We start from the raw sequence: 16,077 nt of genomic DNA on the forward strand, positions 1-16,077 counted from the left end.
CCAGAGTTCTGTATGGGGACAGGGGCTGACGTCCTGGCCTTTGCCTCCCTGATTGCCTGGCCGAGACTCCTGCTGGGATGGAGGTTGGCAGCGCCACCCGGGGCCTCAAACTGGCTGTCCAACCTAGTGGAGTTCCTAAAACTAGGAAAAACAAAATTCGCCATCGGGGGGCCCGGGGGGGCAGAGGAAGGGTTCCACCACAGATAGAAACAATTCACCAGCCACCGGAGACCTGTTTGTGCCCAGCAACTAAGGAGGGGAGGGGATGGGGGTGAACACCCACATCACAGAAACGAGGTGAAGTCTTCATAATGCACCGGTGCCCTCAAAGGGCAACACAGCAATACCGTTATACAGAAGGTGTGACCGCTGTGCCAGCTCTCATCTCCTGGGGTGTGGTACTCGGTCGATATCCATCGCCGCAGGTTATAACGGGCCAGCTCTTTACCACACTGGTTACAATGGTGTACAGACCATTCTTCTTTCTGTTCTTTGCTATGTTCTAACACAATATAAATTTTAATCATATTTTGGGTATGTACAGAGAAATGGTATAATTTATTGATGACTTGCGCTATGATTGACAGCTGTGTGTATAATTGAATTATATGTTTAATGGATTTAATGAATGGAAAAACTTCAATAAAAACATTTGAAATAGAGATTGGGCTCTGGTTGAACTGTATAAAAATCATCCTAACACATGTTAAAAGAGCAGTTCCTCTGCCCCACAGCGCCGAGGTCCCAGGTTCGATCCCAACCCCGGATCACTGTCCATGTGGAGTTTGCACATTCTCCCCGTGTCTGCGTGGGTCTCACCACCACAACCCAAAGATGGGCTGGGTTGGTGGATTGGACACACTAAATTGTCCCTTTAATTGGTAAAGAAATTGGGTACTCTAAATTTATTAAAAAAGAAAAAAAAGAAAGCAGTTCCTGATTGCCTCTATTTCCCCTCTCTTACAATTCTGTGCAGTTGGAAAATGAAGACTAGGTACTGTCTCACATGCAAGGAGGCTGTTGGTTAAATTTTTCTCCCCCCTTTCTTCAGGCCGAGATCTCCTTTTGGATTGAACCAGTTTGCACTCCGTTACTGGGCGGCACGATGATGCAGTGGTTAGCACTGCTGCCTCACGGCATCGAGGTCCCAGGTTCGATCCCGGCTCTGGGTAACTGTCTGTGTGGAGTTTGCACATTCTCCCCGTGTCTGCGTGGGTCTCACCTCCCACAACTGTGCAGGGGAGGTGGATTGGCCATGCTAAATTGCCCCTTAATTGGAAAAAGTGAATTGGGTTCTCTAAATTTTTTAATTTTTTTTTAAAGAAGAGAAAACAAAATAAATTCATACTCCCGTTACTAACTCTCAGTGGATGCAATCCCCCTGTGTTTGTCTCATTCAGGCACCGATGATGTTGCATTAAAGTAGATGAGTTTTATTTTGCTCCAATTACATTTTGACTCACTTTCTTATCAAAAGTAGCAGAGATTGAGGAGTTTTACATCACACACAAGTGTAGACAGCCTGCAAAGTTTCACAAATACTGATTGCATTGGTCATTCATTTTTCACAATCTTTGACATTAATACATGAATATTAATAAAGTAGTCACATTATCATGGAAACTCATTGCACATCTGTCCCAGTTCCTCGTTACGTATCTGAATCTTTGGCTCAGAATCTGATGGGCAGTTCAGCCGCTGGACCTTGCTCAGCTAGATGGGGTGTTTTTAGCAAGGGTTCATCCCGGAGAGCAGGATGTCTGTGTACCTGAGGACAGTTGTTTCTCTTTAAGTGGACATTTTCCCAGTTACAGCATTGTTTCCTGGCCACACTATGGCTGGGGTAGAGAAATATTCAATCTGTTGACCTGCCCCTAATACAAAACTAATATCCTTCCAGAGGTTTAACCTCCCAGCTTAGTGTGGTGTGATTGGCTTAGAACAGAACCAATACTTCATCTGATTGGCCCTGCCCTTTATTTGGCCATTGCAATCAAAAGATGATCAACTGGGCGATTGAGGATGGGGGGGTGGGGAGAGAACTCTATTCTATTCTGAAATCCAGGCAATTGCCTTACCCGTTTTGTTACTGGAATAGTGACTGACTGATTGCAGATCTGCTGCCGATAGCAGCCTAATCCACAGATGAAGATTCAATGGCAAAGGAACCCCCAAAAGGGCCAGGCACTTGTGAAGACGGAATGAAGAGCGGGAATTGTCACATTAAAAGGCAACATCTGGTAAATGTCGGCTGAATCAAACCTGTCAATGACACCATCCCCGTCTAACAACAGATTGGGCTGTTGTGGAAAGTCCTTGTGTTAATTGTCTGGCTCATTCCCGTGTTCCTGGTTATTCCCAGCGTGGATGGTTACTGGTGCCGAATGTGAACACGGAACGTGCGGATCTCCATTGGATTGAGGACCACCATGTGCTTGGAGGTATCGTTACGCCTGGAGGCTGTCTTAACACTGTGAAGTTCTGAAAGGGTAGTAGATAGCATCAACTTTATTGGAAATGGGTGAAAGTAACTTTTCATAGACATTCCTCAAACCGCTACTTTAGCCGCCTCTTCAAAAAACTGGATTCAGGTTCATCAGACGTGAGCAAATTCCTGCTGGTTTTTGACATCAGCTGAGCATTTCACGCTGTTCAGCCACCTTATCCTCAATTATGGATCCTAATTTCCAGGTGGCGGATGTTTGGAAAACTGGGCTATAATTCACTGGTTGCTGTACCTGCTTTTCATACATATTGTGCGATTTCGAGAAAGAATTAGCTATAGCTCTTGGGGCTAAATTGATCGAGGGTTATGGGGGGGGGGGGGGGGGGGACGACAGGGTATTGAACTCTATGATCAGCCATGATCATAATGAATGGCGGAGCAGGCTGGAGGGGCTGTATGGCCTCCTCCTGCTTCTATTTTCTATATGTTTCGTGCAGCACGGTAGCACAGTGGATAGCACAGTTGCTTCACATTGCCGGGGACCCGGGTTTGATTCCCGGCTTGGGATACTGTCTGTGCGGGTTTCCTCCGGGTGCTCCGGTTTCCTCCCACAAGTCCCGAAAGACGTGCTGTTAGGTGAATTGGACATTCTGAATTCTCCCTCTGCGTACCCGAACAGGTGGCGGAATGTGGCGACTAGGGGCTTTTCACAGTAACTTCATTGCAGTGTTAATGTAAGTCTACTTGTGACATTAAAGATTATTATGTTTCTATATTGGAGTGATATCTGCAATGTTCCTACCTAATTTCCATCAGGTTTTACAGGAAATATCTCCTTGCATTCCATCTGTCTCATCTTCCCCTTTCAGGAAACCTTTCTATCCACTTTCCTCTCATGCATACGTCTAGTTTCCTTTTGAAAGTATCTACGCTATTTCCCTGAACCACCTCCTTTTGCTATTAGATTTATTAGTAACTGGGCAGCACGGTGGCCTAGTGGTTAGCACAACCGCCTCACGGCGCTGAGGTCCCAGGTTCGATCCCGGCTCTGGGTCACTGTCCGTGTGGAGTTTGCACATTCTCCCCGTGTCTGCGTGGGTTTCACCCCCACAACCCAAAAATGTGCAGAGTAGGTGGATTGGCCACGCTAAATTGCCCCTTAATTAGAAAAAATAATTGGGTAATCTAAATTTAAAAAAAAAAAAAGATTTATTAGTAACTATGATCCCTGGTAAGATGTATCCCCAAAATCCAACCCCTTCATAATCTGGCACCTTTTTAAGTAAAGAAAAATGTCACATGCAGTGTCCAGGTCTTGCGTCCAGTGACTTGGGGATGCTCAGGCTGAAAACCTGTCGTCCACAGCCAGACACAGGAGTAGCTCGTGTGTGAATAAAGCTCCCTCTCCTCAGCCCAACTTCACAAACACTCCAAACACCACGGTGACGTTTCCCCATGGCATCCATCCTGACCAAACACAAGGGGCATGCTCCGTCAGCAAAGGCTAACTAACTAGCTCCACGTTGGCCACACTTCCTCCACACGGTCAAATAACCTCTCGCACCATTCAACCGGCAAAATCGTTTGTTTTAGTTATAAACACTTTCTTAAACATTCCTGTATGATTTATGTCCTGGGCATTCCTTGCAGCAATGCCCAGGAAATTCATCTTTAATTCCAGGACAATTATTGGAGGGTCTGTGACTCCAAAAAGAGCGGGTTTCCTTTCGGACTCCTATCGTTGATCATTCATTTGTCTGGGTTTAAATAGGTTGAAGGGCACCAATGGGGAGAGGGCTTGTGCTGATTCCCCGCTGATACCTCGGACCAGGTGAGGGAGGTTTGCTTCGTGTCACTGGCAGTGGAATGAAAGGGCACAGCTTGGGGTGGGTGGGGAGGAAAGGGACTGGTACCCCAGCACTGTGACGTGTTCTGCATGTGTAGCAGGGACTGTTTTCAGGGCAGCACCTAACAGTGAAGCTGCCATTGCCTCTGGGCTGGGTGAAGCAGCGGGAGGGGCAGGATTTAAGGAGAGGCTGCAGGACCAACCTTGCACGGTTTTCCAGGTCAGCCTAGACACATCTTCCTTCCGCTGGTTGAAACCCAGAGACATTTCCTCGACAGCCGTGATCTCAAAGGCAGAAAATAGATTCTGGGAGGGAGAAATGGATAAATCAGAGGTAAAAGAACAAGACAACACAGGCCCTTCGGCCCTCCAAGCCTGTACTGGTCATGATGCCGCTCTTGGGCAAAGCCCTCGGCACTTCTTTGTGCCGTATCCATCTATACCCATCCTATCCATGTGAAAAGCTATTCTTGCACAGAATAAGGCCTTTGTCTTTCCCTGTAGGCCCTGGTCACCCTCTTCAGCGTCCTGGAATCTAAGGTTATCCTCCTCGCTATCTACCATACCACCAATTTACTGACCCCCCCCCCCCCCACATTCTCATCTAGATCATTAATGTATCCCTGCGGAACACCACAGGACACAAGCTTCCAGTCGCTAAACCAACCTTCAACCATCACCCTTGGGTTCCTGCCACTAAGGCAATTTACCAAATTGTCCTGGATCCCATAATCCTTCTTTATCTGGACGCAACAGCCTTCCGGTCTCAACAACGTCAGATGATCAGCTCTACCCCACCTCGACCTATTTGTTTTCATTTCATTTTAACTGTTTTTTACCATTTCTTTCTCTCTTGTCTTTATCTATATTCGTTCTCCCCCCCCCCCCCCCCCCCCCATCTCCACCTTTCCTTACCCTTTCTCCCCTTTGCTTCCCCCTTCCCCACCCCCCACTTCTATATCTGTCACAGTTTACCCTCTGATGTTAGTTTCTCTGCAGTTTGGCCTTTCAAACCTTTCCTTCTCTCTGGGGACTGCCATTAGCACTCTTTCCCCTTGGTATCTGTGGCCATCAGCTCCCCGTTTCCCTGGGTTTCTGTGGCTCTGACTCATCTTTCATTCTCACTCCACAGTATAAATATTTCCATCTTTCTCTGTCTTTAGCTTTAACAAAGGGTCATCGGTCTCGAAACATTTGCTCTTTTCTCTCCCTACAGATGCTGCTAAGATTTTCCAGCCTTTTCTTTTTAGGATCCTTCTTTATCAGTCTCCCGTGTCGAATCTTGTCAAGAGCCTTACTGAAGTCCATGTAGACTACATCAACCTCACTACCCTCATCTGGTATCTGGGCCTTTGCCCAAACTTGTTGTCTGTTGCTACAGGGACCCTTGCTGCTAACTGCCCATTACACTAGTTAGCTGAGAGTCAACTCCAGAGTAGGGATCAAATCTGAGCCCTTGCAGCTGTGTGGCGGGCACAGTATCATACTGGGTGGAGGTTACATTAAAGATCAGGCCTGTCAGAAATAGCCCACACTCCACATAGATGGCGCACACAGTGCGTACCCTCCCTTCCGTCCCCAACACAGCTTGCTGTCCAGTTTCCCCCAATACACACGTGACTCATGTCCTCACGCCCCTCCTCGCCCACAGAGCCAGATTGAGGTCAGGTACAGGACAGGTGTAGTGGAAAGCTCGCTGTATTACCCCGATAGGCTCTCATTTTCATTCCCAGCCAACAGAAGCTTAGGGCCTGCCTGGTTTCAGTGGAATAAGAGCCCCCAGGCTCTTGGTCATAGAAATGGCTCTCCGTCCTCCATTTTGCCTCGAAGCCGCCACTAAAACCAGAGAAATGAACCTACAGTCAGATCCACGGTGACGGGCTTCGAGTAGACGCTGCTCTCCCCCAATTCAAACTGGTGTTCCAGCCGTATCAGGAAGGAATTGGGATCCCACTGAGCCAGTGTTAGGAGGTGGAGGTTGTGAGGTAGCTCCTTCTTCAAGGCCGAGAACTGGAAACATTCGGGAAACAAGCAAAGGCCAAGTGAATAATGGAGAAAATAATTCAACTGGATCATGTAGAAATGTATAACACACAAGCCCAACCCACACGATTTCATCTCCCCCCGATCCACGCCCCATATCCCTTCCTCCTTCGCAATTACCTCGCTCCCCCTTAAATATTTTTTAAACAATTTGTGACACCGAATTCCACATTTTCTCCAACACTCTCTGGGCGAAGAGGTTTCCCCGGAATTCCTTGTTGGATTTATCAGTAACTACCTTATATTTCTGGCTCCTCGTGAGTGGAAACATCTCACCATTAACCCGCCAAAGTCCGTTCAATAACCTTAAATCCTCTCCATCAGTTCAGCCCTTCAGCGTTCTCTTTTTAAGAGATTCCTGGCTTTTCCCGATCGATATTAATACCAAATGTAGAACGATAAATGTGACACGCCAGAGGATTAATCAAAATATGTGTGGCTGAGAAACTAGTGATGGATCAGTATCTCTCCCATGGTGTTGTCAATGTGCGGTGTGGGAAGGACATTGCCCTCCAACTGAATTACCTCCGAAACGTGGTTCACATGTGAACTGTAGGGTGTTCCTGCGCCCTCAGCCATAATGGTCCAGGGAGCCATGTACTCTGCTTGTGCCTGCAGTCTGTGGAGCTCAGCAGAGTCATCGACTGTTTCAAGGAAGATGAAGTGCTTCCCTCGCACGATCAACCCGTTGCCATCGTAACCGGGCTCCGACAAGGGCTCCCCGACACCTCTGTTGTCATCGTACAGAAGTCTTCGGTGAACCTGTTGTGATTAATGCAGGACTTCAGTAAACGTGACAGTGCCGGTCAATCAGAGGCTGCTCACTCGAACCCTACTCGTCTTTCATGGGGACAGACTAACAGGGGGGTCAATCTGCCCCGGTTCTCTGCCTGAAGGCGGGTCTGAAATCTCCACCACGGGGTGGAGCAGGGAGCCAGGACCCGAATCCACCCCTGCTGGAACAGGGATGGATCCCTGTGTTGCTCGCACCAATCTGATGCACGCTGGCTGCCCAACCGACTGAGCCAACCAACCAACACTTCTCCCCGCATCCCCAGGAGTGGGAGTTTCCACAGACACGTTTCCGTGCATTTTGTAACCTGGAAGCTATGGATAATGGAGGCTCTAACTTTCTTTCCCAGCACATGGCGGAGCAGGAATCTCTCCCGCTCTTAGCGCCTGCTGTTGGTGTTGGAAGGATTTTTCAGGTTTGAACACTCACTCCCTTGGCCATCGACTCCTGGAGAAGGTCTCGAACGCAGAGTTTCATTCTCAGAGAGAGGGACATTGCCCACTGCGTCACCACACCCTGCCTACAGATCAATAATGTCACCCAATTTCGCAGGGATTGAGGCATTTATAACCAGCACCATTGCTCTCAATTCCACCTTTAACTGTCAGGTTTTTTTTATTATTGCCAATCTCCCCCCCCCCCCTCCATTTCCCCAAACAGAGAAGAGATTTACCATGAGCTCGAGTGAACCATCCTTGATACTGCTTCCGCCCTGTGAACGGTCGGTCAGTACAGTCAGCTGAATCTTGCCGTCCTGAAATAGAGAACGGTACCATTAATCCAGGCGTCCAAGCAGCTTTGCTGGCAAACCAGGCCCCCGATGCAGAGTTACACTCTGCCATCCACACCAGCCACGTTTTAGCTCCCAAATCCAGCACAGGCCAGCCGCTGAGCTAGCTGGACAGAGTGCTGGCCCCTTTGCAATGCCTCCCCTTTTGGTCACTTGTCCGGTGAATCTTGCAGCTGCAGTTGTGTGTGCGGTCTGAATGACGGCAGAATTAGAATTGGATATGATGCATCCAGTGGTGGAACAGTCAATCGATGGTGACATCTCGAGTTCGGGTAAGGTAAAGTCGCCATTGTCCCAGCTGACCATCGGCTGCTTTCCCCATTGAGGGTGGGTGGGTGGGTGGGTGGGGGGGTGGGGGGGGGGGGAGCTAACTGGTGGTGGGTTTTACCGGAGGGTCACCACATCTCAGATTGAGAAGGTGGGGCCTTCATGAATAACCTCACACACGACGTACTGTTGGCCAACGCCATGTGACTGAGGTGGAGGGAGATATGGCAGCAGCCTATCCTGTGGGAGGATACAGATTTAACGTCGAAATAAAACAAGGTTTTACCTTCATATAAATACGGCTGTTGACAGGGTAGTAGTTCCCAGCCACCGGCTCCGTTTGACTGAGGTTCCACGTCGGTCGATAATCCCTCCTTGAATGGAATGCAGTACAGTGCATGACGATTAGAAAATAAACTTCCCCAAAGAGAACCTACAATTAGATACCGCAAAACTTCATAAAAAGTACTTGATTTGCTGTAAAGCGCTTTGGGACATCCTGAGGTTACGAATCACGTGATATAAATGTGACCTTTTTTTAGTGAATGGGTAATGGTTTTGCCCGGAAGCTGCTGATTGTCGATAGAACACGATAATGCCGGAGGGTAAATGGTTTCGTACACAGCGTCATCTGGTGGACACAGTTTGGGATGACAGCGTTACAGGCGAATGTTTACATCCAGGATTTCCAGTCTGTTCTTACCTCCGTGCAAGGATCTCTCTCCCATTGGAATCAGTGTAGAAAATTCCATCTGTTTTTAATGGCGTGTCAAAGCGGCTGATAACCTCCTTGCCAATGTTGTCACTGAAGTTGGTGAGAAAGATGGAGTTAAACCGGCATTGAATCCGCCTGGAGACCACCGGGGAAAGGGGAACGACAACTGTCTGATGTAACCCTGCTGAACTTTACACCCGGCCTCTTGTGTTTCATGGTTCATAGAATTCACAGTGCAGAAGGAGGCTATTCGGCCCCTTAAATCTGCGCCAGCCCTTGGAAAGAACACCTTACTTAGGCCCACACCTCCACCCTATCCCCCTAACCCAGTAACACCACCTAACCTTTTGGACACTAAGGGGCAATTTAGGGCGGCCAATCCACCTAACCTGCACATCTTTGGACTGTGAGAGGAAACCGGAGCACCCGGAGGAAACCCACGCACACACGTACAGACTCCACAGTCAGCCCACGCCGGAATCAAACCCGGGTCCCTGGCGCAGTGAGACAGCAGTGCTAACCACTGTGCCACCCTGCTGCCCAGGTGTTCTAAACCCGGATTTGGACGCAGGCGGGAATGCTCTTAGTGCAACTCCCTGACCCTGTACATAAGAACTAGGAGCAAGAGTCGGCCTTCTGGCCCCTCGAGCCTGCTCCGCCATTCAATGAGATCATGGCTGATCTTTTGTGGACTATGAGAAGAACCTGTACTCCCAGGTTACTCCCTCTCACTGGCATCCGCATCCCTCCATTCCAAATCCTGGATCCTTACCCGACTGGAATTGGCCCGACAGTCCACTCTAGTTCAACAAACTTTTGGTTTTTGTAGAGTCGGACGGTCTGTGAGCACCACGATGAAAAGTTTTGATAAACTTCCTGAAATAAATCAGTCTGCAGAATGGAAAGAAAGGAACACGTTATCGTCTGTCAGGTATTTTCCCCTCAGATTGATCTCCGAATTTCCCATATCAGACAGGCAGGGAAGACTTTAACACAACGTCATCGTGTCACTGGCTGCACAAACCACAGTTTGTCACCAGAAATTAGTTAAGAAGGCGAATGTGGAGAGTGGAAATTAGTCCAACCTTCAGAAGGTGCAATCGGAGGGTCAGTACTGAGGGAGTGCTGCACTGTCAGAGGGTCAGTACTGAGGGAGTGCCGCACTGCCAGAGGGTCAGTACTGAGGGAGTGCCGCACTGTCAGAGGGTCAGTACTGAGGGAGTGCTGCACTGTCAGAGGGTCAGTACTGAGGGAGCACTGCACTGTCAGAGGGTCAGTACTGAGGGAGTGCTGCAGTCAGAGGGTCAGTACTGAGGGAGTGCCGCACTGTCAGAGGGTCAGTACTGAGGGAGTGCCGCACTGTCAGAGTGTCAGTACTGAGGGAGTGCTGCACTGTCAGGGGGTCAGTACTGAGGGAGTGCCGCACTGTCAGAGGGTCAGTACTGAGGGAGTGCCGCACTGTCAGAGGGTCAGTACTGAGGGAGCGCCGCACTGTCAGAGGGTCAGTACTGAGGGAGTGCCACACTGTCACAGGGTCAGTACTGAGGGAGTGCCGCACTGTGGGAGGGTCAGTACTGAGGGAGTGCTGCACTGTCAGAGGGTCAGTACTGAGGGAGTGCCGCACTGTCAGAGGGTCAGTACTGAGGGAGTGCCGCACTGTCGGAGGGTCAGTACTGAGGGAGTGCCGCACTGCCAGAGGGTCAGTACTGAGGGAGTGCTGCACTGTCAGAGGGTCAGTACTGAGGGAGCGCCGCACTGCCAGAGGGTCAGTACTGAGGGAGCACCGCACTGTGAGAGGGTCAGTACTGAGGGAGTGCTGCACTGTCAAAGGGTCAGTACTGAGGGAGTGCTGCACTGTCAGAGGGTCAGTACTGAGGGAGTGCCGCACTGTCAGAGGGTCAGTACTGAGGGAGTGCCGCACTGTCAGAGGGTCAGTACTGAGGGAGTGCCGCACTGTCAGAGGGTCAGTACTGAGGGAGTGCCGCACTATCAGAGGGTCAGTACTGAGGGAGTGCTGCACTGTCAGAGGGTCAGTACTGAGGGAGTGCCGCACTGCCAGAGGGTCAGTACTGAGGGAGTGCTGCAGTCAGAGGGTCAGTACTGAGGGAGTGCTGCACTGTGAGAGGGTCAGTACTGAGGGAGTGCCGCACTGCCAGAGGGTCAGTACTGAGGGAGTGCTGCAGTCAGAGGGTCAGTACTGAGGGAGTGCCGCACTGTCAGAGGGTCAGTACTGAGGGAGTGCCGCACTGTCAGAGGGTCAGTACTGAGGGAGTGCTGCACTGTCAGAGGGTCAGTACTGAGGGAGCGCCGCACTGTCAGAGGGTCAGTACTGAGGGAGTGCCACGCTGTCAGAGGGTCAGTACTGAGGGAGTGCCGCACTGTTAGAGGGTCAGTACTGAGGGAGTGCTGCACTGTCAGAGGGTTAGTACTGAGGGAGTGCTGCACTGTCAGAGGGTCAGTACTGAGGGAGTGCCGCACTGTCAGAGGGTCAGTACTGAGGGAGTGCTGCACTGTCAGAGGGTCAGTACTGAGGGAGTGCTGCACTGTCAGAGGGTCAGTACTGAGGGAGTGCTGCACTGTCAGACGGTCAGTACTGAGGGAGTGCTGCACTGTCAGAGGGTCAGTACTGAGGGAGTGCTGCACTGTCAGAGGGTCAGTACTGAGGGAGGGCTGCACTGTCAGAGGGTCAGTACTGAGGGAGTGCTGCACTGTCAGAGGGTCAGTACTGAGGGAGTGCTGCACTGTCAGAGGGTCAGTACTGAGGGAGTGCTGCACTGTCAGAGGGTCAGTACTGAGGGAGTGCTGCACTGTCAGAGGGTCAGTACTGAGGGAGTGCTGCACTGTCAGAGGGTCAGTACTGAGGGAGGGCCGCACTGTCAGAGGGTCAGTACTGAGGGAGTGCCGCACTGTCAGAGATGTGTCTTTTGGACCGGACTCAACTATTTTTAAAAAGCAAATGAATTATCTCCCACTTCTTACCTGGACTGTATATGTCTGCACCTTTTTGGACATTGGGAAAGGGGCCTCGCCTTTTGGCCGAAAGATATATGCTCCAGATGGTTGGCCACTCTCGCTGTTTCCTGTACTCGCACTGTACCTATTCAAAAACAGTTAAAGCCAAATAACCAGAATTCGTCTTAAACAATAACTGAATGGTTCTCTTCCGACTAATGACCTTTGCTGCGATTGACTGGGTCCCGTCAGTGTTTAGACAGTGAGTAGTGACCGAGGAACACCTCACAGTCTGGTCGATTCTGTCCTCAGCTCACACCAGCACTTTCAGCAGAGTATTAGAGCGAGGAACCCGGTATGAATGATACTCTCGGTCACAAAGCTGCGAGGAGCCTTTCCATCACACCGGCCCGTGGCAGGAATATGAAGCTGCCCCAAGTGGCTCAGTCTGACTGCACTGAATCACTGCACCAATAAAATGCTGTTTAATTAAACGCCAGTGGTCCACCTCGACAATGCAAACTCCACAACGGAGGGCTTGAATTGAATGGTCTGAACGGTCTTTGTCTGCCACAAGTCAACAGTATTTGTAACAGCTGGGTGTCATGGCGCGAGCAACTTTGTTTGTAAAGCTGGTTGGGGTTCTGGAGCAAAACAAGCTCCTGTTTACTGGTACAGAGAGAGAGAGAGCACGAGCGAGTGTGTACGAGATAGCTCACAAGCGAGAGAGAGAGAGAGAGAGCGAGTGTGTTCGAGATAGCTCACAAGCGAGAGAGAGAGCGAGTGTGTTCGAGATAGCTCACAAGCGGAGAGAGAGCGAGTGTGTTCGAGATAGCTCACAAGAGAGAGAGAGAGAGAGAGAGCGAGTGTGTTCGAGATAGCTCACAAGAGAGAGAGAGAGCGCGAGCGAGTGTGTACGAGATAGCTCACAAGCGAGAGAGAGAGAGAGCGAGTGTGTTCGAGATAGCTCACAAGCGAGAGAGAGAGAGAGAGCGAGTGTGTTCGAGATAGCTCACAAGAGAGAGAGAGAGAGAGCGCGAGCGAGTGTGTACGAGATAGCTCACAAGCGAGAGAGAGAGAGCGCGAGCGAGTGTGTTCGAGATAGCTCACAAGCGAGAGAGAGAGCGCGCGAGCGAGTGTGTTCGAGATAGCTCACAAGCGAGAGTGAGCGCGAGCGAGTGTGTACGAGATAGCTCACAAGCGAGAGAGAGCGCGAGCGAGTGTGTTCGAGATAGCTCACAAGCGAGAGAGAGAGTGCGCGAGCGAGTGTGTTCGAGATAGCTCACAAGCGAGAGAGAGAGAGAGAGCGAGTGTGTTCGAGATAGCTCACAAGCGAGAGAGAGCGCCGCATGGGGCAGGCGTGTGCACGGGTCAGGGCACGTGAGAGAGAGGGCATGAGAGAGCAGGAAATAGAATGAAGGATACAGAGAGGGGGGACAGACACAGAGACGGGGGACAGACACAGAGAGGGGGGACAGACACAGAGAGGGGGGACAGACACAGAGAGGGGGGACAGACACAGAGAGGGGGGACAGACACAGAGAGGGGGGACAGACACCGAGAGGGGGGACAGACACAGAGAGGGGGGACAGACACAGAGAGGGGGGGACAGACACAGAGAGAGGGGGGGCACACAGAGAGGGGGACACATAGAGAGGGGGACACACAGAGAGGGGGGACATGCAGGGGAGACACACAGAGGGGACACACAGAGAATGAGCACGAGTCCTCTGTACAGGATGGTTACTTACCAATAGAAGCTCTGAGTTACAGGTAGAGAAAGATTCTTGTGCAGGTTGTCAATCTTACTGATGAGGCCGGTGTTGGTGTCAAATAATACTCGGATATACTACACACAAAACACAAGAGGCAATTAGAAAAGCAACATTGACAGATGAGCCACACTGGGAAACCTCTCCAGTGCTGGAGACGGATTGAACAGTTCGGCAGCACTAAAACCCAAATGGCAAGGCAGCGTCGCTGAAACAGGAGACAACCGAGCTGGCAGGAGGAACTGAGAAGGTAAAAGTCATCGGGAAGTGACTTGCTTGCATGTTCTTGGGCAGTTCAGAACCCCAGGCTGTTTGACTTTTATTCTTTCCTGGGATGTGGGCAACTCTGGCAAGATTAGCGTCTGTTGCCCATCTGTAACTGCCCTTGCTAAGCCGTTTCTCCATCTCCAATAACACCTTACAAGGCGAAAGAGCAGGACTTTGATACGAATTGGACAGCTCTGACAGTACAGCCACAATCAGGCCTTCTCCTGCGCTGGGTAGGTCTATGATTCCAGTTGTCGATTCTCAGCCCTGATGCACTGTGTAGGGGCTGCAAACCACTACTCACCTCATTTTCAATCTTAAGGGCTCCCTTCCTCCGGGGCGGCGGTCTGCGAAACACAGCGCTGTCCGACTTCCTGGACACACTGTAAATGCTAAAACCCAACGCTGGAACCCTGGCCTGGAACACCAGCTCGTTCACTGCATAGCCACGGTCTTTCCGCACAGCCTTCGTAAAATCTGACACAGGAACGATCTGGGAGAGAGGTGACAAAAAGATTACACTCTACAATATATATATATTGCAACTCTGAACCACTTGCTTCACAGTAAATCACTGTAAACGACAATAATACTAAAACAGCAGATCTGATAGGTTACAGTAAAAACTCTTGTTATATCCAAGTAGTTCTTAAACAGTAGTTTAAACATTTCCGTTACCTGGTTCAGTACTGAGCTGCCTTTGGGATCAGTCAGAGTGTAACGTGTGCCATTGACAGGGATTCTCACAAACACATTCACTGCTCTGGCCAAGGGATTGTAGAGAGTAACTGTAAACTAGAGATACAGACACTGGGTTAACAGTAAACTTTCACTCCTTGCCAAAGTAGCGACAGCACCCAGGGGATGGAAAGCAAACACGGGCCAATGGTACGCGCTGTGGTGGGCGGGGGGGGGGGGGGGGGGGGGGGGGGGGGGGGGGGGGAAGAGGGAGTAGACGGAAGGCGAGGGAGGGGTCCAGAGGGCTGCTGCAAACTTACTTGGCCAAGTTCTTCGATGCGAGGACAAACACTGATGTTGAGTTTGTTGCAGAAGATGAAATTCTGTTTGAGGCCACTCAGGCCTGCCAGAGCGTTGCTGACAAGTACCTACAACGTAAAGCGAACAAGACAGCACAAACGTCAACAGTAAATCCCCAACTCCTTACTACTGTAAGGGAAGCACTTTCAATGCAAGAGAGTTTTATCTTCTTCATCACAGCTGCTCCCACTATCTCAGCACCGTTTGGTGTGTAGAATGTCCGTACTGAGAGGGCAGCATTCCCTGCCATATGGATGATGTTAATGTTACCTATCAGCTCCAGGGTGGGCATTGACTAGATCCTGAAATAGGCTCTTTCATTGTCAGAGGGAGGTAACATTGTAGAATCATCTGCTCCTGACCTTATAGAATAGAATAGAATCCCTATAGTGCAGAAGGAGGCCATTCGGCCCATCAGGTCTGCGCCGACCCTCTGAAGCAGCCCCCTACCTCGGCCCAATCCTCAACCCTATCCCTGTAACCCCCACCCAACTTTGGGACACTAAGGGGCATTTTAACGTGGCCAATCCCACCTAACCTGCACATCTTTGGACTGTGGGAGGAAACCGGAGCATCTGGGAGGAAACCCACGCAGACACGGGGAGAACGTGCAAACTCCGCACATTGGTGAAGACGTAACTCCTGCACTGATGTCTAGAGCCGTGAGCGATGAGCTACTGCCTACTCCCTGGTAATTAACCACTATTCGTTCTTGGACATTGGTGGAACGGCAGAGTTTTTTTCAATGAGGTCACCCCTCATTCTTCGAATAGAGGTCCAGTGTCCTCAATCTTTCCCCAGAAGACAATCCCACCATCCCACGGATTAATCTGGTGAATTTGTTGCACTCCCTCTGTGGCCAGAATATTCTTCCTTAGATAAGGAGCCCAACAGTGCATAATACTCCAGGGGAGGTCTTACCAAGGCTCTGTACAATTGCAGCAAGACATCTTTTACCACTGAACTCAAATCCCCTTTCAATGAAGGCTGACTTACCATTTGCCTTCCTAATTGCTAGCTTCCAGTGCCTTTGTGAACAAGGACACCCTGGTCCCTTTAGACAACACTTCCCCCACCCCTCACCATTTAAGGAACATCCTCCGTTTCTGTTTTTTTTCTACCAAAGAGGATAACTTCACACTTATTCA

General features: G+C 50.2%; 1 protein-coding gene across 2 annotated transcripts in view; it reads right to left on the bottom strand.

The window, feature by feature from the left end:
- Positions 1–1,412: 1,412 nt before the first annotated feature.
- The window catches only part of man2b1 (mannosidase, alpha, class 2B, member 1), a 37,647-nt gene continuing 22,982 nt past the window's right edge, over positions 1,413–16,077 (bottom strand). For both annotated transcript variants that reach the window (XM_038785060.1, XM_038785061.1), the window contains 13 exons: positions 14,890–14,997; positions 14,570–14,686; positions 14,196–14,384; positions 13,604–13,701; positions 11,880–11,997; positions 9,673–9,791; positions 8,889–8,990; positions 8,472–8,559; positions 7,802–7,882; positions 6,861–7,097; positions 6,153–6,302; positions 4,496–4,598; positions 1,413–2,481 (listed from right to left, as the gene is read on the bottom strand). In XM_038785060.1, coding sequence (XP_038640988.1) covers positions 2,372–2,481; positions 4,496–4,598; positions 6,153–6,302; positions 6,861–7,097; positions 7,802–7,882; positions 8,472–8,559; positions 8,889–8,990; positions 9,673–9,791; positions 11,880–11,997; positions 13,604–13,701; positions 14,196–14,384; positions 14,570–14,686; positions 14,890–14,997 — 1,620 coding nt within the window. In that variant the 3' untranslated portion in view covers positions 1,413–2,371. The remainder of the gene's footprint in view (positions 2,482–4,495; positions 4,599–6,152; positions 6,303–6,860; positions 7,098–7,801; positions 7,883–8,471; positions 8,560–8,888; positions 8,991–9,672; positions 9,792–11,879; positions 11,998–13,603; positions 13,702–14,195; positions 14,385–14,569; positions 14,687–14,889; positions 14,998–16,077) is intronic.

This window comes from Scyliorhinus canicula, chromosome 25, assembly GCF_902713615.1.
Source record: "Scyliorhinus canicula chromosome 25, sScyCan1.1, whole genome shotgun sequence".
In the NCBI taxonomy this organism is placed as follows: domain Eukaryota; kingdom Metazoa; phylum Chordata; class Chondrichthyes; order Carcharhiniformes; family Scyliorhinidae; genus Scyliorhinus; species Scyliorhinus canicula.